Source organism: Cetorhinus maximus, chromosome 6 (genome assembly GCF_964194155.1).
Source record: "Cetorhinus maximus chromosome 6, sCetMax3.hap1.1, whole genome shotgun sequence".
NCBI classification, from domain to species: domain Eukaryota; kingdom Metazoa; phylum Chordata; class Chondrichthyes; order Lamniformes; family Cetorhinidae; genus Cetorhinus; species Cetorhinus maximus.
In genome coordinates, this window is record NC_135884.1 from 52,470,624 (window position 1) to 52,493,021 (window position 22,398).

Consider the following 22,398-nt stretch of genomic DNA (forward strand, 5'->3'; position numbering starts at 1 on the left):
TTCATTCCATTCTCCCAGTTTCTCCATCTCCCTCACATCTGTTTGGATGATGCCACTTTCTACAGCAGCGCTTCTGATAATGTATTCCTTTTTCCTCAATCGAGGATTTCAACCCCCTCTCCGCGCCCCCCACCAACTGCAATTGACAAGGCTCTCAGCTGTGCCCCACCCATTTCCTGCATTTCTGCTCTCACCCCTTCCCCTCCCTCCCAGAATTGTGATAGGATTCCCCTTGTCCTCACCTTCCACCCCACCAGCCTTCAAATTCAAAGGATTGTTCTCCACCATTTCCACCACCTCGATGCCACCATCAAAACATCTTCCCCTTCCCCCTCCCTTGTCAGCATTCTGAAGGGACCATTCCCTCTGCGATACCCTGGTCCACTCCTTAATCACCTCAAGCACCACATTCCATTACCACAGCACCTTCCCATGCAATCGCAGGAGGTGTTACACCTGCTCTTTTACCTTCTTTCTCCTCACTGTCCAAGGCCTCAAACACTCCTTTCAGGTGTAGCAGCGATTTACTTGTACTTCTTTCACTTTAATATACTGTTCTCAATGTAAGCAAATAAAGACTCTTGCTATTCATGCACCACACCATATAGAACCATGAAATAAAATGACCTGAAATGTTAACTCTGCTTCTCTCTCCACAGATAGTGCCTGCCCTGTTGAAAATTTCCATCATTTTCTGTTCTTTTTTAAGATTTACAGCATCTACAATATTTTGCTTTTGATGAAAATTGATAAAGTCACTGACTAAATATTTGCTATGTTTGAGACTCCTGGATAATATCACCTTTTTGAAGAGGAGGGGTCTGTATTTTCAGCATTCATTTTCAGTGCTGGAATGGGCACAAAATTTAGGCTGACACTCCACTGCAGAATCGAGGGAATGCTTCCCTGTCAGAGGGAGGTCTTTCAGGTAAGAGGTAAGATGTTAAACCAGGGCCCTATCTGTCCTCTCAGGTGAACATGAAAGTTCCCAGGGAATGTTTATAAAAAGAGCTGTGGAATTCTGTCAGTGATCTGACCAATATTTATTCCTCAACCAACATGACAAATATCTGGTTATTTATCTCAGTGATGTTTGTGGGACCTTGCTATGTACAAATTGACTGCCATGTTTCCATACAGCAGTCACAAGATGGTTAATATTAACTTGGAACAATTTCCCACTCAGAACAGATATGAAGAGAGTGCACAGTGGTTGGTAGAAGGAAAAAATTGTGAATTTTGATCGGATTGTAGGTAACAGGCAGAGAGGGTTACAGAAAAGTGTATTGCATGTCTGGGGAAGGAAGGCAGTAACTTGTTAGGATGGAGGAGGAGGAGAGGCTCACAGGAGTACTTGTTTTCCTGCTGACCCAACCAAGATAGGTTTTAGATGTACCAAAAGGGCCACTTCTGTCTTCTGATGAGCTATGGACCTGCCTTTGTCTAGCAGGAAAATGGCAGTGCTCCCCTGCTCAGGCTGCAGTTAACGTAGAATCGCAGTCCTCCTGAAGTAATAGTTCCCAAATGTGCATAGCTTTATGAGGCTCTGCCTTACAGGTTAACATCAGCAATGATCGGGATCTGAGTGGGTAAGTAACCTGCTTACTTGTCACTGCCCAGTCCCCTGATATCTGCCAGGTGCGTAGGGCTAAATTTGGCCTCCAAAAGTACTTCAATGGTTGCAAAGCACTTTGCGACATGCCAAAGTCATGAAAGGCATTATGTAAATCCAAGTTTTTAAACTTCAAAAGAGCATTCCATATCTAGTGAAAAACAAACCTTTACTTTGAATCTCTATGAACACTTTTCACTCCAAGCTTTCTTTTTCCCTTGCTCTTCATGACTGTATGTCACGGTGCTTTTAAAGGATGATGCAAGCAGAAATTCCACACAAAAGTGCTGAAATGTGTTTTTGTAGATGATTGTATCTCCAAATCCAGACCACCCTGCAGTGCCTGCTATCAGGAAACTTCTTGACAGCTTTCCATTCACAGCATCTACAGTTTATGTAGAGGGATGATAGATGGTCCCAATTATTTTGTTAAAGACTTGAATCATGTATCTCTGGTAAGGCTTTAGGATTCAACTTCTAATTAAGTTAAAATCTTCACCTAATGTTGCACAATTGATGTGGCCTTTAATTAACAGAAGAGCAGAAAAGATCTTTCAATAAACTGTTTAAATAATGAGCATGGTTTCAATTATCCAAATTGTGTAATGCCAAAAGTGCATATTTGTAGAGTTTACATCAAAGTAAGCAACTGTATATAAAATAAGTTCTAAAATATTCATTATTCATTTTTTAAAAATGTTTTTCCATCAAGGTAGTGAATTGAGAGATGCTCCTATGGGCATTTGATACGGCTTGTTCCTAGAACACAATCACAGAGCTAGTTAGATCTTCTATTCCTTTCCAAAATTCACTATTTTATCCAATATTATTTTACAGGAGTTCACAGGTTTTTGGAATAAATTAGAAAGCATAACAAAAATTAATTCCTTAGGATTTTACATTATCGTGGATTACATTAGATAGAATTTATGGCACAGAAACCAGCCATTTGGCTCGACTTGTCTATGCTAATGTTTATGTTCCAATCATGCCTCCTCCTGTTTTTCCTCATCTAACTCTATTAGCATAACCCTCTGTTCTCTTTGCCCTCACATTCTTACCTAGCTTCTCCTTAAATGCAGCTATGCTATTCACTTTGACCACTTGTGGTAGTGAGTTCTGCATTCATACCACTCTCAGGGTGGAGAACTTTCTTCTTAATTCCCTGGTTAATTTGATCACTATCTTTTATTGATGGCCTCTGGTTTTGTTCTTTCTCACAAGAAAAGAAAGAATTGCATTTATATAGTATTTTTCAAGACCACTGAATGTCTCAAACTGCTTTAGTCAATTAAGTACTTTTGAAGTGTAATCACTGTTGCAATGAAGGAAACATGGCAGCCCACTTACGCACAGTGAACCTCCACAAACAACAATGTGATAATGACCAGATAATCTGTTTTGTGATGTTGACTGGGGGAAAAATATTGGCCAAGGCACCGGGGATAGCTCTCCTGTTCTTCTTCGAAATAGTGCCATGGTATATATAAATGATTTGGCAATTTTTTAAAAATGTATTCTTTCATGGGATGTGGGCATTGCTGGCTAGACCAGAATTTTTGCCCATCCCTAAATGCCCTTGAGAAGGTGGTGGTGAGCCACCTTCATAAACCACCACAGTCCAAGTGTAGGTACACCCACAGTGCGGTTAGGAAGGGAGTTCCAGGATTTTGACCCAGCAACAGTGAAGGAATGGTGATATATTTCTAAGTCAGGATGGAGTGTGGCATGGAGGGGAGCTTGCAGGTAGTGGTGTTCCCATCTATCATCCCTTCCTGGTAGAAGTCAAGGTTTGGAAGGTGCTGGTGAAAGAGCCTTGGTGAGTTACTGCAGTGCATCTTATAGATGGTGCACACTGCTGCCACTGTGCGTTGGTGGTGAAGGGAGTGAAAGGTAAGGTGATGGATGGGCTGCTTTGTTCTGGAAGGTGTCAAGCTTCTTGAGTGTTGTTGGAACTGCACTCATCCAGGGAAGTGGAGAGCATTCCATCACACTCCTGATTTGTGCCTTGTAGATAGTGGACAGGCTTCAGGGGGTCAGGAGGTGAGTTACTCGCTGCAGGATTCCTAGCCTCTGACCTGCTCTTGTAGCCACAGTATTTAAATGGCTAGTCCAGTTCTGATTCTGGTCAATGGTAACACCAAGGATGTTGATAGTGGGGGATTCAGCAATGGTAATGCCATTGAATGTCACGGGGATATGGTTTGATTCTCTCTTGTTGGAACTGGTCATTGCCTGGTACTTGCATGGTATGAATGCTACTTGCCTCTTTTCAGCCCAAGCCTGAATATGTACAGTTCTTGCTGAATATGGGCATGGACTTATTCAGCATGTGAGCAGTCACAATTGGTGCTGAACACAGTGCTAGCATCAGTGAACATCCCACCTCTGACCTTTTAATAGAAGGAAGGTCATTAATGAAGCAGCTGAAGATGAAGAACTCCTGCAGCAATGTCCTGGGACTGGGGTGATTGATCTCCAACATCCACAACCATCTTCCTTTGTGCTAGCTATGGTTTGACTAGTGAAGAGTCGTCCCCCTGATTCCAAGAACTTCAGTTTTACTAGGGCTCCTTGAATCACACTCGGTCAAATGGGACCTTGATGTCAAGGGTTATCACTCTCACCTTATCTCGGGAGTTCACCTTTTTGTCCATGTTTGGACCAAGGCTGTAATAAGGTCAGGAGCTGAGTGGCCCTGGCGGAACCCAAACTGAGCGTCTTTGAGCAGATTATTTCTGAGTAAGTGCCACCTAATAGCACTGTCGATGACCCCTTCCATCACTTTGCTGATGATCAAAAAGAGGCTAATGGGGCTGTAATTGGCTGGGAGGGATTCGTCCTGCTTTTTGTGTACGGGACGTACCTGGGCAATTTTCCACATAGCTGGGTAGATGCCTGAGTTGTAGCTGTACTGGAACAGCTTGGCTAGGTGAGTGGCTAGCTCTGAGCATAAGTCTTCAGTACTATTGCAGGAATGTTGTCAGGGCCATAGCCTTTGTAGACTACAGTGCATTCAGCCATTTCTTGATATTACGTGGAGTGAATCGAATTGGCTGAAGACTGGAATCGGTGATGCTGCAGTCCTCAGGAGGATCATCCACTTGAAATATCTGGCTGAAGATAATTGTAAATGTTTCAGCCTTGTCTTTTTGCACTGATGTGCTGGGCTCCACCATCATTGAGGACGGGGATATTTGTGGAGCCTCCTCCTCCAGTGAGTTGTTTAATTGTCCACCACCATTCATAACTGGATGTGGCAGGATTGCAAGCTTAGATCTGATCCGTTGGTTGTGGGATTGCTTAGCTCTGTCTACCACATGCTTCTTTCAGTGTTTGACACGCAATTAGTCCCGTGTCACAGCTTCACCAGGTTGACATCTCATCTATAAGTATGCCTGATGCTGCTCCTGGCATGCCCCCCTGCACTCTTCATTGAACCAGGGCTGATTCTTTGGCTTGATGGTAATGGTAGAGTGGGGAATATGCTGGGCCATACAATTCTGCTGCTGCTGATGGCCCATGGCACCTCATGGATGCCCAGTTTTAAGTCGCTGGATCTGTTCAAAATCTATCCCATTAAGTATGGTTCTAGTGCTACAAAAGATGGAGGATATCCTCAATGTGGACTGTGTGGTGCTCACTCCTACCAATACTGTCATGGAGATGCATCTGAGATAGGTAGGTTGGTGAGGGTGAGTTCAGGTAGGTTTTTCTCTCTTGTTGGTTCTCTCACCACCTGCTGAAGACCCATTCTAGCATCTACGTCTTTTAGGACTTGGCCAGTTCCATCAATAGTGATGTTACCAAGTCACTCTTGGTGATACACTTCGAAGTCCCCCACCCAGAGTACATCCTATGCCCTAGCCACCCTCAGTGCTTCTTTCTATTGGTGTTCAATATGGAAGAGGACTGATTCATCAGTTGAGGGGGTGAAAGTGGTAGGTGTTGATCAGCAGGAGGGTATCTTGCCCAGGGTTGACCTGATGTCATGAAACTTCATGGGATCTGGAGTCAATGTTGAGAACTCCCAGAGCAACTCCCTTCTGACTGTATACCACTGTGCCACTTCTTGTGGTGGGTGTGTCTTGCTGGTGGGACAGGACATACCCAGGAATGGTGATAGCGGTGTCTGGGACATTATCTGTAAGGTACATTTCCGTGAGTATGACTATTTTAGGCTGCTGCTTGACTAGTTTGTGAGACAGCTCTCCCAATTTTGGTACAAGCCCCCAGGTGTTAGTAAGGAGGACTTTGCAGGGTTGACAGTGCTGGGTGTGCCATTATAATTGACAGTGCCTAGGTCGATGCCAGGTGGTCCATCTGGTTTCATTCCTTTTTGACTTTGTAGTGGTTTGGTACAACTGGCTTACTAGCTCATTTCAGAGGGCATTTTAAGAGTCAACTACATTGCTGTGGGCCTGACCAGGTAAGGACAGCAGATTTCCTTCCCTAAAGGGCATTAGTGAACCAGTTGGGTTTTACAACAATTGACAATGTCACCATGAGACTAACTGTTTCAATCCAGACTTATTAACTAGTTTAAATTCCACCAGCTGCCATGATGGGATTTGAACCTGTGTCCCCAGAGCAATAGCCTGGGCCTCGGGGTTACCGCTATGCCACCACCTCCCCTACTGAATGCAGGGAGCACGATTAAAAAGTTTTCAGATGGTACAAAAATTGGCTGTGTGGTTGAAATTGAAGTAAAAAGCTGTAGATTGCAGGGATATATCATTGGACCAGTCAGATGTGCAGAACATCTGTGAAATGAAGTTCAGTCTGGAGAAATGTGAGGTAATGCATTTGCGGAAGACTAACAAGGCAAGGGAATACACAATAAATGGTAGAATACTGAGAAGCGTAGAGGAATAGAGGAACCTTGGATCCCATGTCCACAGATCCCTGAAAGTGGCTGGACAAGTTGATAAGGTGATTAAGAAGCATACGGGATACTTATCTTTATGAGCTGAGGCATAGAAAATAAGAGCAGGGAGATTGTGCAGGAACTGTATAAAAGACTAGCTAGGTCACAGCTAGAGTACTACATGCAGTTCTGGTCACTGAACTAGAGGAAAGATGTGATTGCATTCAAGAGGGTACAGAAGAGATTTATGGGGGTGATGTTGGGGCAGAATAATTTTAGTTATGAGGAAAGATTGGATAAGCGTGAGTTATTTTCTTCAGAATGGAGGAGACTGAGGGGAGACCTAATTGAAATATACAAAATTATAAGGGGTCTAGATAGAGTGGATACGAAGGCCCTATTTCCCTTATTTGAGGGGTCCATAACCAAGGGGCATGGATTTACTATTTTTTAGACATTTTCATCCTGAGTGTGGTGGGGATTTGGAACTCGCTGCCGAAAAGGCAGAAAGCTTCATACCATTTACCGTTTGATTAGATATGCACTTGAAATGCCGTAAAATACAAGTCTACAGACCAAGAGCTGATAAATGGGATTAGGCTGGATGGCTACTTGTTGGCCGGTGTGGACATGATAGGCCAAGTGGCCACCTTCAATGCTGTCAATTTCTATGATTCTATCTTTTACATCCGCCGCAGTAGGTAGATGGTTTAATGTCTCATCCGATAGGTGGCACCTCTGACAGTGCGACACTTCTTTGGCACAACACTGGAGTTTCAACTTTGACGGAATGGACACATTCTGTGACAACTGTCAAAATCTTTAATAGTTTTAAAGACCTCTATTAGGTCACTCTTCAGCCTTCCCTTTTGAAGAGAAAAGATATCCAGCCTGTTCATCCTCTCCTGTTAAGAATTCCTCTGCATTTCTAGTATCATCCTCGTAAATCATTTTTGCACCCTCTTCAGTGCCTCTACATCTTGTTTATAATAAGGCAACTAGAATTGTACAACACAGGTTGAAATAAGATCTGTATAGGTTAAACTTTTATTACTCCACTATTTTCAACATCTGGGCCTTGTAAAGGGGTCCTGGTCAGCATTAATATAATTAGCACAATCACCATAATTGCAGACTTGGAGGACGTTCTCAGTAATAATTATCAGTCACTTACGGGCTTCTTCAGTTCTTGATTTTTCGGATGGCAAGCTCGGCTCCCCAATGCCAATGTTGTTACTAGCAACAACTCTGAATTCATATTCTACCCAGGGACTTAAGTCAATCGCTGTCGCAGTTACAGCAGCACCATCAATAACCTCAGGAACTGCAAGTACAAGAATGAGATGTTAATTTTAGCATGTAGAATGTAATCCACTTATGGAGAAAGCACAGTCCATTATTAAAATTGGAACAGATAACGGATCAGAAGCTGGGAATTTTGTGGTGAGTAACTCACCTCCTGACTCCCCAAAAGCTGCCCACCATCTACAAGGCACAAGCCAGGAGTGTGATGGAATACCCTCCACTTTCCTGGATGAGTGCAGCTCCAAGAATCCTCAAGCAGCTCAACACCATACAGGACAAATCAATCCCCTTGATCGGCACCCCATCCACCAACTTAAACATTTATTCCCTCCAACACCAATATACACTGGCAGCAGTGTGCCTATATACAAGATGGACTGCAGCAACTTACTAAGGCTGCTTCCACAACACCTTCCAAACCCATGACCACTACCTTCTAAAAGGACAAGGGCAGTAGCCTCATGGGAACGTCACCATCTGCAAGTTCCCCTTCAAGCCACTCACCATCCTCATTGTAGTGTAACAGATGGGATATGCTAATGTATGAAGTAGATGATGATGTACCACTGTCAGTCAATCAGTCATGTGTTAGACTCGAGAAAGAGGGAGAGAGAGAGAGGAAGGTTGGAACACCATGCCTAGGAGCAACATGGCTACTCTGTAGTCTGTTTAGAAGCAGTACAAATAAACAAGTGTTAAGCAGATATCAGAATATGACTGCAGTCTGTCTACTAACCAAGTATCATGCCAAGGGTCCATCAGAGGGTCCATGATTGTAGCATTGGAGACATCAATATAAAAAACACACAGATGTTATCAAAGGAACCATGGAGTGAAGAACAACCCGATAGCAGCTCATAACAAATCGACACAAGGAGGAGGCACACTGGATAGAGGTAACAATGACTGTTCCTGGTGAGCTGTCCCTGCCCCTACCCCATCCATTTAACTGCCTTGAGGACCCAGAGAAAGGCCAGCAGTGGGAGGTAAGGAAACACCATTTTCTCTGGTTTCGAGCAGCATCAAGCCTTCATGAAAAAGAGCAAAAGCATCAATTCAGTTCCTTTCTTTATGCTGTAGGTCCAGTAGGTCCAGTCATTCTCTTAAGGCAGGGTGTGGAGGAGTTCACTTTGAGGACTTTGAGATCATTCTTAAAACTTTTGGCACCTATTTTATCCCAAAGCAGAACTTAGTAATTGAATGAGCATGATTTAACCAGAAGCCCCAACGACCTGGGAAATCGACTGAACTATTTCTAACCAATCTACATTGCCTAGCTAGTATTTGCAGATATGGGGACGAGCTAATCTGTGATTGCATAGTCGTGGGTGTCCTGGATGAAAATCTCTCCGAATTTCTGCAGACTACAGGATCAGACTGTCCAATATGCGTGGCAGTCCAAGCTTAGAGAATTTAACTTTTACCTTCAACAGATCACTCAATGCTGCAGGGATTTCTTCGTCAACACATTCTTCTAGAAAGTGCAAATTCAGGTCCAGCAGGTCTTCATGGGGATGGTCACTGTCTCCTGCAGTGTCTTCTGTATCCACCACCTCTGGCCTTACTTCATGAAGAACTGAGAGATTCATAATTTCAATCTCTGCCTGGGGTCTTTCCAGTTGATAGACACACCACAAGAAGTATCTGTTGCCTTTTTAAGAGGAGTCCAGCTGTGTTTCTAGTAGCTGAGCAGCATTCAGATCTTTGTTCCTCTGGACCTATCAATATATTGCCTAGCTTACCTCTCGTTGTCCATGAAGAATCTTCTGGAAAGGATACCTTACCTGAGTCCGTGTCAGAGTTTGTAGATGATCACACGGCTAAAGAGCTGGTACCTTCTATGGGTGAAAGTCAATTGCCACCTATACCTCAGTCCCAGCTGAAAGTCTTCTTTCCTCCAGAGCTGGAGGTCAGCACAGAAGCTGCAGCAAAACCTTTAGCACTTCTGAAGCTGCAGAATCCTGTACAGTAATCTTGTTCCTGAGTTGATTGTCTATAGGAAATTCCTCTGATTACAGAATATGAAGCTGCCTTGTCTTCATATTCTCTGCAATTCTTCCCATTGCCCATAGTTGAGCAACCTCTTACCACCGCCTACAGTAAGTAGATAATCCTCCCAGAATATCATTGGGAAATCATTTCTTCTTCTTTTCCTGACAGTCTTACAGGCGCTTTGTCATTTTTTTCTTCATCATCTAAGTTCATTGAAATCTCGGATCTTCAATGCCTTTCCAGTCTTTGAAACAGCAGTGGATGATACAGCTGTGATGTCCTTCCTGGAGTTGAAGATCATTCCTCTTCTGAAGATTTTTCCTGTGTACTTTGAGGGAGCAACAAGTTCCTCATAGTGTCTTGAGTTCTTCTCTTCTAGTCCAAGAGAATCCAAAGGCCGACTCTCTTCAGTCTTCCCTCTTGGATCAGCCTTTCATTGAAAAGTCTTTGTTGTCCTTGCAGTTCAGTCATCCTGAAGCCTACACTTTGCTTCCCAGCAATACTGCTAAGGTGCTGTCCTAAGGTGATGATGTTCTGTCAGATGCAGAAGAAAGCTTCCCTATCTCCAAGACATCACCCCTAAGGGCCAAGAATACTGTGGGAGACTAAATCCCTCAGGTCTATGACTTAGGGAGGGGAAGAGTAGGAATTGGAATTGGGTAGAATCTGTAGTTGTAAAAAGGGAGCTACAGAAATGCAATGTGAATAGTTAAAGACATAGTTTCATGTTGTTGCTGAAAATAGAATAGTATACTTGGAGGGGAAGGTGTAGTATAAAGGGTTAATAGATGGGATATGCTAATATATGATGTAAATGATGATGTATCACTGACAGCAGTCTGTCATGTGTTAGACTCAAGAGAGGGAGGTTGGAACACCATGCCTAGGAGCAACATGCCTGCTCTGTAACCTCTTTAGAAGTAGTGATAATTAACAAATGTTAAGCAGATACCAGAGTACGACTGCAGTCTGTGAACTAACCAAGTACCGCGCCTAGGGTCCACAGACAGAGGTACCATCTCAGAACACTGACTTGGAACTATATCACTGCTGTGGGATCAAAATCCTGGAACTTCCTTTCCAGCAGTACTGTGGGTGTACCTACGCCACATGGGCTGCCGTGGTTTAAGAAGGCGGTTCACCACCACCTTCTCAAAGGTAATTAGGCAAGGGGAACAAATGCTGGCTTTGCCAGTGATGCCCATATCCCATGAAAGACTTTTTTAAAATCCTTTCTTCAGTAATATTTAAGAATAATGCTGCAGAAAGATTGCCCTCTTTCCAAGATTATAATTAACTGACTGAGTCATGAGGTCAACAAATGAACCTGATCGCTCGTGAAACATCAATGCCAGATACTCTCTATTTAAATGAATCCTGTATTAATGGTCTACTGCCTGTTCTAATGTAGCCTTTTTCCAATGCCATCTGTAATGCAGCCCTATTTGCTGATTTTGATTTCTCTGCCCATTTAAAAGGTGAGCTGTAGAGCACACAATTATCATGAAAAATAGGCCAGATCCTCCGAAAAAATATCAGAGAGCAAATGGTGAGATAATAGAAACCGATACTATTGAGCAAAAGTCTTCACAAAATGCAGCCGCTGTCAGGCAACATGGCCAAAACTGGAGAAAATCCTGAACTACAGATGTTGTAATACATCAACAGGATCATCAGATAGTTTCTGTAAGTTAATTCTGGAGCCTGGAGCACATGCCAAGAAGCTATCACATTTTCTTATCACCATGGGCATGTGAAACATCACTCGCTCCCAGCCCCTATCTGATGCTAATCACCAGCTGACTCAGTGGGCTGCAATAACTGATATTAAGGTATTTGAGGGAAAAAAAATGTAACAAGTCAGCACAAATACAAACGGTACAAATGGAACATGGGAATACAGTACAGTCCCCATGCAAGGACACAATTTTTGTCAGTGCTAGCCTGATACAAAATAAGCCTTCTTTGCACATTTTCAGTTGTTATAATGGTCTACATAAATTTATAATGGAACATTTGGAGCCATCTGAAGCTGCTATCACACCAAGAGGAAAGAGCATCAATACTACAGGCTATTCCAGTGTCCACATCTTACGTGAAAACAAAAGTTTGATGAGTTCAAGGGCTTTAGTTCCATACTTTTGACTCTCCTGAAATATTATTCCAGTGCATTAATTAGTCAGCAAGTCTGAAGTTAAAATGTTGCTGTTTGCGCATCATAATAATGCCTTTCAAAAAGAATTAAATTGGTCCCACACGCAATTAATTAAAGGATCTTTCTGTTCCCAAATATGTAGGTGTTTTCCTAGGGTGAGCTTTGAAAGTAACTACAGTCAGCAAAGACAATGGAGAAAATACATGGGCCTGAATTTTTCCCTTGTCGGGCACAAGTGACCAGCGGGCCTGGAAGCGGTTGGGAAACGAGTGATCGGCCTCGACCGTGATTTCACGCTGGCTGGCCAGTTAAGGTGTAAAACGCGTCTTCCCAATAGTCAGGAAGGGGCGGATGAGGGCCTGTCGGGTGCCATGTCCAATGGCGACCCAGCGGGCGCTATAAAATTGGCAAAGGCTGCTCCCTGGATGCTACCATGGGAGAATCTTCATTTGGTCCGGAGACTGGAGCAATGGCCTCACCAGTGGCTGGAAATGTCAGGCAGGAGGGCAGGTCGGGGCACTCGGCCCCCTGTATCTCGGACAAGTGCCTCATGGTCCTCGCGTAGGACTTAGGTGTCAGACAGGACACCCTCATTCCCAAGGATGGCAGGAGGAGGCCACCGCACCAGATCAAAAAATCTTGGGAGGAGGTGGCAGCCAAGGTCAGCAGCCACAACGTTGTGAGGCACACATAGGTGCAGTGCTGCAAAAGGTTCAACGACCTGCTGTGCTCGGCAAGGGTGAGTACCATGTTGGCATGGATCAGTGTGGAGAAGTATAACGGCTTGCCGTCCCTCCGTGGAGCTCAGGGGTGTTAGAGTCTGAGAGCCAAATGTCAATGATGCTGGAGCTGGCCAAGGGGGTGAGTCCTGGCTGCTTGAACTGAGCACGTTGTGGCTCGAGAGCCACGATTCAGATTGCCCTGCAAGGTGTTCTTCAGCGGGGGTTGACCAAGTTGCACTGGGACTGCAAGTAAAGAGTGGACTAATCAATGGTCCTCTGTCCTTTCAGGAGAAGAGGAGCCACAACAGCAACGATAGGTCAAGGACAGGCGGAGACCCCCAGACCTCCTTATTATGATGAGGTTTGTAGTGGATGCTTGAGAGCTGGAGAGCTGCCACCCACCTCGGACAGCCGGCCGTGGAGAGGCAGGGGTCTCTGACGAAGGTCAGAGTGCAATGCACAGAGGTGAGGGTGTCAGATTCTGCAAACATTCTTCTGTAGTCTCATCATTAATGGGATCCTCAAACCTGGAGTCCCCATTGATCATTGAAAGACAATGGCACCATGATGCAGGTCTCCATTGTGTCCCCAGGGTGCCTGACATGTACAGTGACAGTGTGATGACTTAAACTAATGACATGTCATTGTTCTGCCTTAGATACGCCAGCACACACTCAATCACAGGGCCCCAAAGTGCCACCCCTGACGCCAGAGGGCCACCGGGCTTCACATGCACCTGGTCACACCCACTCCCTGAACCAGGCACCAGTGCAGATACCAGCAACTCGGTGGGCATTAGATCGGCGGCTAGAATGTCGATGCACAGCGGTGAGGGCACTTCACACTTGTTTGAGGAGCAGGCGGAGGCAGAGAGTGCCCATGGCGCCGGCAGTCGGAGGACTGCTGGAGGTCAGGACAACGCTGAGTCGAAAGCAGATGATGACCCTCTGGAGTCGTCCATTAGGCGACAGATGCTGGTTGTCCAGTGGGGTGTGCAGGAGATCTGTTGGAGATCCATGAGGGTATGCGTGCCATGGTTTCTGTTGTGGAGGAGTCCATGCAGAGCATGATCATTGCATTGACCCTTATGGCCAAGTGCACTGCCTCCTCCATTGAGAGAGTGGCGACTAACATAGAGAGGCAGCTCCAGGAACAGAATCACGGGTTCCTGGGGTTGTGCTCAGACCTGCAAGCCTTCAGGTGGTCAGTGCCAGTGTGGGAGATGGATGAGGCACCCAGTATCCCAGCTAGGTGCCCATCCATCAATGGTGAGCAGGGAGGTTTGTGCAACCACTCTTTGGCACACGAGCTGCCGATCGTCTCTGCGGACTCCTCTCAGGGCACTCTGGATGATGGCAGCAGCTCCTCCACACCCCCTGCCAGTGGTCGTAGCATCTGATGAGGCTGCGATAACTGGGGAGATGCCAGCCGTGCCACTGGCTGTTCCCTCCAAGGCAGGGCCAGCATAAGCTACACTGGCCAGAGGATGACCGTCAAGGTCATCAAGGCCAATAAGGCAGCAAGCTGTCTCCAATGCCGCTGCCAGTGAAGGGGTGGGGGAGCAACAAGACGGAGCACTCGTAAATGAAAGTTTAAGGTACCATGAGCACAAGAGGGACTGTTCACTGATGATCTTCTGTTCTGCCATGTTTTGTTAATATGGTTACTGGTGTGGCCATGAACATCAGACATAGTAATGTTCATTTGTTGTGAGTGTCAAAATTATATAAATTTTGCTTTTGTCTTAATGGCCTGAGTATGCTTCGCCCTTTTTTTTGGTGCATGGTACAGCAGCATGTAATGCTGGACGTGAGTGGCTCTAAACTTTATTGCACAGGCACTGAGTGGACTTTGGGTTCAAATGAAAGGGTCATTTCAGACATTCTGGATGGAGGCGGCAGCCCTGGCATAAGGTGTCAGCCTAGCTGAAGGGGCGTTGTATCAAGGCATCCCTTGTGGCTCTGCCTCCCTGAAGGATACAGAGGTCCGTTTCCATGTCTTCAGCGTTCTCCTCACCATTCTCCTCTTCTGACTCACCACTGGGTTCATCCTCTGTGGCCTGTGGAGCTGCCTCAAGATCCTCTTCCTCCAGTGGGTCCCCTCTTGCCAGGGCCAGATTGTGGAGAGCACAAAATGCAACCACTATCAGTGACACCCATTCTGGGGGTTATTGTCACGCTCCCACTGAAATGTCCAGGCATCGAAAGTGCATCCTGAGAAGACCTATGGTCTTCTCTATCACCACCCTTATGGAGGCATGGCTCCTAGTGAAACGCTTCTCTGCCTCTGTTCTTGGGTGGCAGAGAGGCGTCATAAGCCACCTTTTCAAGGGATAGCCCTTGTCACCCAGCAGCCATCTATCCAGTTGAGCTGGAGCAATGAACAACCTCAGCACCTGTGAGTGTCTCAGGATGTAAGTGTCATGGGAGCTGCAAGGGTACCTTGCACAGACTTGCAGAATCTGCGTCTTGTGGTCACAAACTATTTGGATGTTCATCGAGTCGAAGCCCTTCCTGTTGACAAAGGCACCCGGCTGACCCGCTGGTCTTGATGGCCACATGTGTGCAGTCGATTGCACCCTGGATGCGGGGGAAGCCAGCAATCACTGCAAACCCTCTGGCTCACTTTGTCTGGCTGGCCTCGTCCGTACGGAAATGAATAAATGTCATTACCCATCTGAACAGAGCTTCTGTCACTAGTTTGACACAACATTTTCTCTCAGAGGGTTGTGCGACTTTGGAACTTTCTGCCTCAGAAGGTGATGGAGGCGGGGTCATTGAATGTTTTTAAGGCTGAGGTAGATAGGTTCTTGTTAGGCAAGGAATCAAAGGTTATCGCGGTTAGATGTGAATGTGGAAATCGAAACACAAGTAGATCAGCCACGATCTTATTGAATGGCAGAGCAAGCTCGAGGGGCCGAATGGTCTACTCCTGTTCCTATTTCTTACGTTCTTATGTTCTAACTGTGGACAGCTGATTGGAAGACTCCACAAAGATCCCCCACTGGCCCCTGGAAAGAGCTGGAGGCATAGAAGTTGAAGACCACTGTGGCCTTCAGAGCCACTGACATCGGGTGTCCACCCACACAGTTGGAGGTGTTCTCAGGCCCAATCAGATGACAAATGGATATCACAGTCTCCTTGGAGAGGCAGAGCCTCCATCGGTATTGCACCTCAGACATATTGAGGGAGCTGTATCGCTGCCTATAAACCCTGGCAGCAGGATAGTGGCATCTTCTGCGGCCCCTTCCACCTTGGACTACCTGCTGGTCCTGTGCCCCTTGTGCCTGTGCCTCTCCTCCATGGAATCTGCATTGGGACACCTGGTCTCCTCTCCCTTCTGCCCCTTTCTTCCTCAGAAAAGGAGGTGCTGCCTGCAGAGAGCACAATCCCCATTACCAGGGTTACAGAAAGCTGTCCAATACCCGGAAGGGTCCACACAGTCAAAATCCTCTGGGAGCCTTGGAGACACCAACAAGTCCTGAAATGAAGCCTGGAAATTCTAAGAAAGAAGCTCAGAACAGAGGTGAAGCTGTCAAGTTCAAATAAGCAGCCAGCAGCGAACTATCTCCTAAACTCCTCACTTACTCACCATGGCAATGCTGCTGACCCTTTTTATCCCGCCCTTAGATGAGGTTTTGTAAAAAGTAGGCTGCCCACCCTCTTGTTTTACCCTTGTGATGAGCACAAAATCGCACGGGCAACGTAAAGTCAAGAACAATTGCCTTTTTTTAATGGCCTTAAGTGGCCTTTTAATTGATGGCGGGCGCGGCTCCCACACCCATGCGGTCTGCTGACCTGAAGATTGCTCGTGTGCAGGATGACGCCTGGACATTCATCCGAGTCATCTCGCGAGATTTTACACCCGATCGGGTCAGGTGCGTGCCCGCCCACCTGCAGCACCTAAAATTCTGCCCATGCAGTTTGTTATTGAACCTTATTAAGAGATCCTTATGTAGACTGAAGTGCTGTCTCAGTGAAAATGCAGATGTGAAGAAAAGCCTGGATTCCAAGGCACTTCCACATTACACAGAATTATATAGAATTTACATCTCAGAAACACTTGGGCCAACAGGACTATGCTCTACATGATCTTCCTCCCACCCAGCTTCATGTCACCCTGTCAAAGTGTCCTCTTATTCCTTTTTCCCTCATGTACTTAATACGCCTGCCTTTTCATGTATCTATGCTGCTTGCCTGAACTACTTCGTGTGCTAATAAATTCCACTGGTAGTAAATGCCACATTCTTACCAGTCTCTAGGTAAAGAAATTTATTCTGAATTCCTTCTTGGACTTATTAATGACTATCTTCTATTAATAATATCATATATTTTATATTTATAATCATGTGCAGACCTTTCGTATATAATTTTCAATTTTGTCTCCATTCCCCCTCCTGCCAAAAACATTGATTCCCATTGAAGTTCAGTTTCACAATAGCAGTCATCGTCCAGTACCTTACTCAAGTGGTCATTCCTCTGGTGTGAATCTAGAGTATTAATTCACTATTGAACTGCAAGAAGCATCACAGGCAATCAGATTCCCTCCTCGGCCATTTCCCACACACCTGATGGAGGGAAGTTGTGCAGTAGGGTTGTGGGGTGAAGGGTGTAAGACATCAGCATGTAGCAATCAAGAGCAGGAACGTGGCTAATTTGTTTCTCTCCAATCCATGAGCGGTATTGCGAAATGTAGTGCTCCTACTATCACACTGGCTGAGGTCAGGTTACTCAACACAGACCTGCAATTGAATCTGTTCTAAATCATACACTTCTAAGAGTATATTATATCTTCATAGTTGTTCCCCATCTGCACTGCCTGGACTACAACTGTACCTGTGAAAAATGCCAGGCCACCTACTTAAGGGTATCCACAATTGTCACCAACACTTTTGACTCTTCCTTTGATTTTCTCATCCTGTAGCTGCTGATTAGCAGCTTCTGACAGCAATGCAAGAGAAGTTGGAACTTGGGGCAGAATTTTCCCTTTGGCGTGCGGGGGCAGGCCCCGCACGTCTGCATCTAAAATGATGTGCGGTGACGTCGGACGAGCGTCCCGACGTCACCGCGCGCCATCGCGATATTTCACTGGGTGGGAGCGCAATGATGTCTGATACGCACCCTCCATTAATTAACGGGCCACTTAAGGCCCTTGAGGCACCAATCGATGCCGATTTTTCGGCGCCCATGCAATCTTCAGGTCGCTGCACAGGCGCAATGGGCAGGTGGATAGGACCACAATTGTATAAACCTCATCCACGGGCGGGATAAGAGGGCTCACCAGAGTCGCGAGTGTGCACTGTCAAGTGTTTATTTATGAAAGTTTTTGAAACTTGCCCGTGTGATCTGCAATACTTCAAAACGCATACCAAGTGCTTTTTCTGGACTCTTAACCTTCAGGTCAGCACTCTGCAGTGAGGAATCTTTTCTGGGCCTGCAAGTTTCACGAAGCCTTCCCTTAGCCTGGGAATGGGAGCTGAACTGTCGACTGGAGGCAGCTCCTCTGAGGAGGAAGGGAGGGCTAGGAGGGGGAGGAGGCCAGGAGTGCACATTCAGGCTCCAGGGGAGCCACCTTTGGGAGGACAGGCGCAGGCACAAGGGGCGCAGGGCCAAGAGGTAGTCCAAGGCAGAAGGGGCCACAGAAGATGCCACTATCCTGCCACCAGGGTATACAGGCGGCGAAGCAGCTGCCTCAATATGTCTGAGGTGCAGTGCCGAAGGAGGCTCCGTCTCTCAAGGGAGACAGTCAACTATATCTGTCAGATGATAGGGTCTGAGATCTCTGCAAACTGTGTGGGTGGACACCCCATGCCAGTGGCTCTGAAGGTCACAGCTGCCCTCAACTTCTATGCCTCTAGCTCCTTCCAGGGGTCGGTGGGTGATCTTTGTGGTGCCTCCCAATCAGCTGTCCACACTTGTGTCAAGCAGGTTACAGATGCTCTGTTTAGGCGTGCACTGATCTTCATCCACTACCGCTGAGACCAGGCAAACCAGACACAGCGAGCCAGAGGCTTTGAGGCGATTGCTGGCTTCCTCCGTGTCCAGGGTGCAATAGACTGCACACATGTGGCCATCAAGGCGCCAGCAGGTGAACCCGGTGCCTTTGTCAACAGGAAGGGCTTCCACTCCATGAACGCACAGATAGTGTGTGATCACAGGATGCTGATTCTACAAGTCTGTGCAAGGTACCCAGGCAGCTCCCATGACGCCTACATCCTCAGACACTCCCAGATGCTGGGGCTCTTCAGTGCTTCAGCCCGGCTGGATGGATGGCTGCTGGGTGACAAGGGCTATCCCCTCAGAAGATGGCTCATGGCGTCTCTCCGCCATCCAAGAACAGAAGCTGAGCAGCGGCACAATAGGTGCCACGCCTCCATAAGGGCTGTGGCGGAGAGAACCATCGGTCTCAAGATGCACTTCCGATGCTTGGATTGCTCAGTGGGTGCACTCCAGTACCCCCCAGATCATGTGTCGGTGAAAGTGGTTGCATGCTGCACTCTCCACAATCTTGCGCTGGAAAAGGGGGACGCAGTGGATGATGAAGATGTCAACGCAGTGGCTGCGGCTGCACACGATGAGCCTAGCAGTGAGTCCGAGGATGAGCACACACAAGGAAATGCTGAGGGGGCAGGCACTGACCTGGGCATGCTCCAGGGAGGCAGGGACACCCGGGAGGCTTTAATCCAATGAACCTTCAGCTAGCACACCACAGATGGATCACCAGGACAAGCCTGGGCTGTAGGCTCGATACTCGACACCTAAGTGCAAAATCTGCCAGGTTAGGAACAGTCACTAACGGCTTTGTTAATAATGCTGAATGTCCAACCAAGCACTCATTACAGTTTTGGAAACCATACTCATGCAGAAGAGGCACCCTCAGCCATGATGACATATCTGAATTCATTATGTCAAGCAAACCAACTTATTCCAAAAAAAAAGACTAGTGTTACAAAGCAAAGCAAATCATAAGGACCTCATCTTGGGCCAACACAAAAGCACCAGTGAAAAACCTATGGTGTGCCTAAGGTGCCTTATGTTTTCATTTTCGGGTGCTCCATCTTGGTGTTGCCCCATCGCACAGAGTGGCATCGGAGATAGCCTGCTGACCCTGCTGTCCTGTTGGCCTCGATGACCTTGGCGGTCGTCCTCTGCCTCATGGAACCAGTGCTGGCCCCGCCTGGGAGGGAGTTGCCAGTTCCACAACTGGCATCTCCCCAGTCCTTGCAGCCTTACTGGATGCTATGGTCATTGGGAGAGGGGCGGAGGAGCTGTCGCCCTCATCCGGGGTGCCCTGAGGGGTGTCCACAGAGACACCAGGCAGCTGCTGCGCCAACGTGTGGTCACTTCGAACCTCCCTGCTCACCGTGGATGGATGGGCACCGAGCTGGGGAAGTTGATGCCCAAACCATCTCCCACACTGGCACTGACCAGCTGAGGTCAATGCCGATGTGAGGGCTTGCTGGTCAGAGTGCATCCCGAGGAAGCCCTGACGGGTCTCCTGGAGTAGCCTCTCCACGAGAGCCGCCAATCTCTCCATGGAGGGCACATGGCGCTCAGACTTGTGGCTCATTGCTTCGGCGATCGTCCACGTAGACTCCTCCTCCATGGAGACCAAGCCAAGCATAGCCTCATGTACCTCCCCCAGCTGCTCCCGCACACCTGGCCGCATTTCCTGCACCTGCTGTGTCGCAGATGACTCCAGAGGCACATCGTCAGGCACCGACTGGGCATGTGCCTGGTCCCCTGAAGTCCTCCGACTGCTGGCGCCATGGGCACTCTGTCCCTGCCAGCTCCTCCAGCAGCTGTGAAGTGCTCTCAACCACTGTGCCCCGGGACACTAGCCGATGTTCGAATTCCCACCGAGCTGCTAGTATCTGCACTGGTGCCTGCCTCACAGAAATGGTGTGACGCTGGTGAGACTTCAGGCCCCTCAGGTTTGGGAGGGAACCTCTCCTGCTCCTCCTCCCGGCCCTGCTCCGCTGATGCTGAAAGGAAGAACAAGGACAGTGGATCAGTTAACGTGGAGACAATGTCAAGATCCGGTCCCCCGGATCATTATGCGCTCAACCTTCCATAATGGTCAAGCCATGTTGCAAAATTAAATCAATTAACATTCAGCACTGCTATGGCTGTTGGGAGAACAATGCTGACCTCACTGTTGGACATAAATACCTAGCCTCACCGACACCAGTGGACCTTGGCGCATGGCGCCTCTCCAGATCCAGGGCCTCCTGCTCAAACCTGCTAAGAATGGCTAACTGCGCCTGGCCACCACCAGTCCTTGCACGCTCTGCCGCATTATGAGCATTCTTCTCCTGAAAATGAGAGATGAGCATTGATTAGTGAAAATTGCACACGGACTCTCTTTGCGGACGGCCCACCCCAACCAGAGTGGGACATATCAGGGATCCAGAGCCTCCTCACCCTGCTGCTGCCGAACACTCACACAAAGATGCTAGGCCTGTTTCCCCTCACCGCGCCCCCACCCATTGGACACATGCTGCCTACATCACATTCGGCACAACACAGTATACCCTTCCATAGCAAGGAGGTGCAAGCACGTGGAGCACAGAGCGTAGCAGATGGTTCATTGCCATGCCACCTTGAAGCTCCCTTCCCAGCATGTCATCACCCTGATTTGGACATGTCCTGGAGTTCAAACACAGGCTCCTCCAGGTTGCCCCCAAACCAATCATGTGGGAGTGAGTATAACACATGCTGTGGGGGCAAAACACATCTCTTCATCGCCCTCTCAGGGTGACCTCAGCATGGGCAATATCTGCTGGCCCACCCAGCAAAGGACAAATGCCATCAATGATTCAATGCAGTCACTACACTCAGGCTTGGTGGTGGGGGAGGGTAGCAGTGGGGTAAGCCAACCTGCTGGGTTACATGACCAATGCCAACATGGCGCTCACCCTGCCAGAGCGCAACAAGTCGTTGAAGCGCTTGCGACATTGGATCCAGGTGCACCGCATCATGTCACAGGAGCTCACTACCTTCTCCCAAGCACGTTTTGTCATGTGGGGGGACCTCCTCCTCCCATCCTGGCGAACCAGCACCTCCCGCCCCCTGCCACCTCCTCGAAGAGGGCAGCAAGGCAGTCGTCCGAGAAACGAGGGGCACACTGGCCCCACCACCCTACCCTCAAGCCTAGCCTGCTCACCAGAAGCCCTCTGGTGAGCCCTTCCACTTGCCATTATGAGCAGCCTTGCAAAGGCTGCCAGCGCTTCTGATAAACAGGCCATCAGGTTACCATTGGACCCAGCGGACAGTGCACTCCCACCGCCGCCCGCCCACTCCCGCTTTCCTCGGGAGTCGCGCATTATACTGGGCGGGCCTTAATTGGCCCCCCTGCGTAAAATGGTGGCACGGACCCAATCGCAGGCTGCGCCCGGTCCCGCTCTGCCCCCCCCACCAAACAGAGAATTCAGCCCTTGGTACAGTGGAGCACCTCTCCTCCATCATCAAGTCAGAAGCGGGGACGTTTGCTGACAAATGCACAATGTCCAGCATCGTTTGTCATTCTTCAGACACTGAAGCAGTTCGTGCCCATATGCAGCAAGATCTGGACAACATTCAAGCTTGGGCTGATAAGTGAAAAGTTACATTCCTGCCACACAAGTGCCAGGCAATGATCATTTCCAATAACAGAGAATCCAACCCTTGACATTCAATAGTATTACAATCGCTGAAGCCCCTACTATCAATAACCTGGTGGTTATCATTGATCAGAAATTGAACTG

At 47.6% G+C, this 22,398-nt stretch overlaps 1 protein-coding gene across 4 annotated transcripts in view; it reads right to left on the reverse strand.

Annotated features, from left to right (window-relative positions):
- Window positions 1-22,398, reverse strand: part of LOC144681763 (contactin-4-like) — a 1,677,954-nt gene that overhangs the window by 219,088 nt on the left and 1,436,468 nt on the right. For all 4 annotated transcript variants that reach the window (XM_078543733.1, XM_078543732.1, XM_078543731.1 and 1 more), the window contains exon 16: window positions 7,654-7,803. In XM_078543733.1, the coding sequence (XP_078399859.1) occupies window positions 7,654-7,803 (150 nt within the window). The remainder of the gene's footprint in view (window positions 1-7,653; window positions 7,804-22,398) is intronic.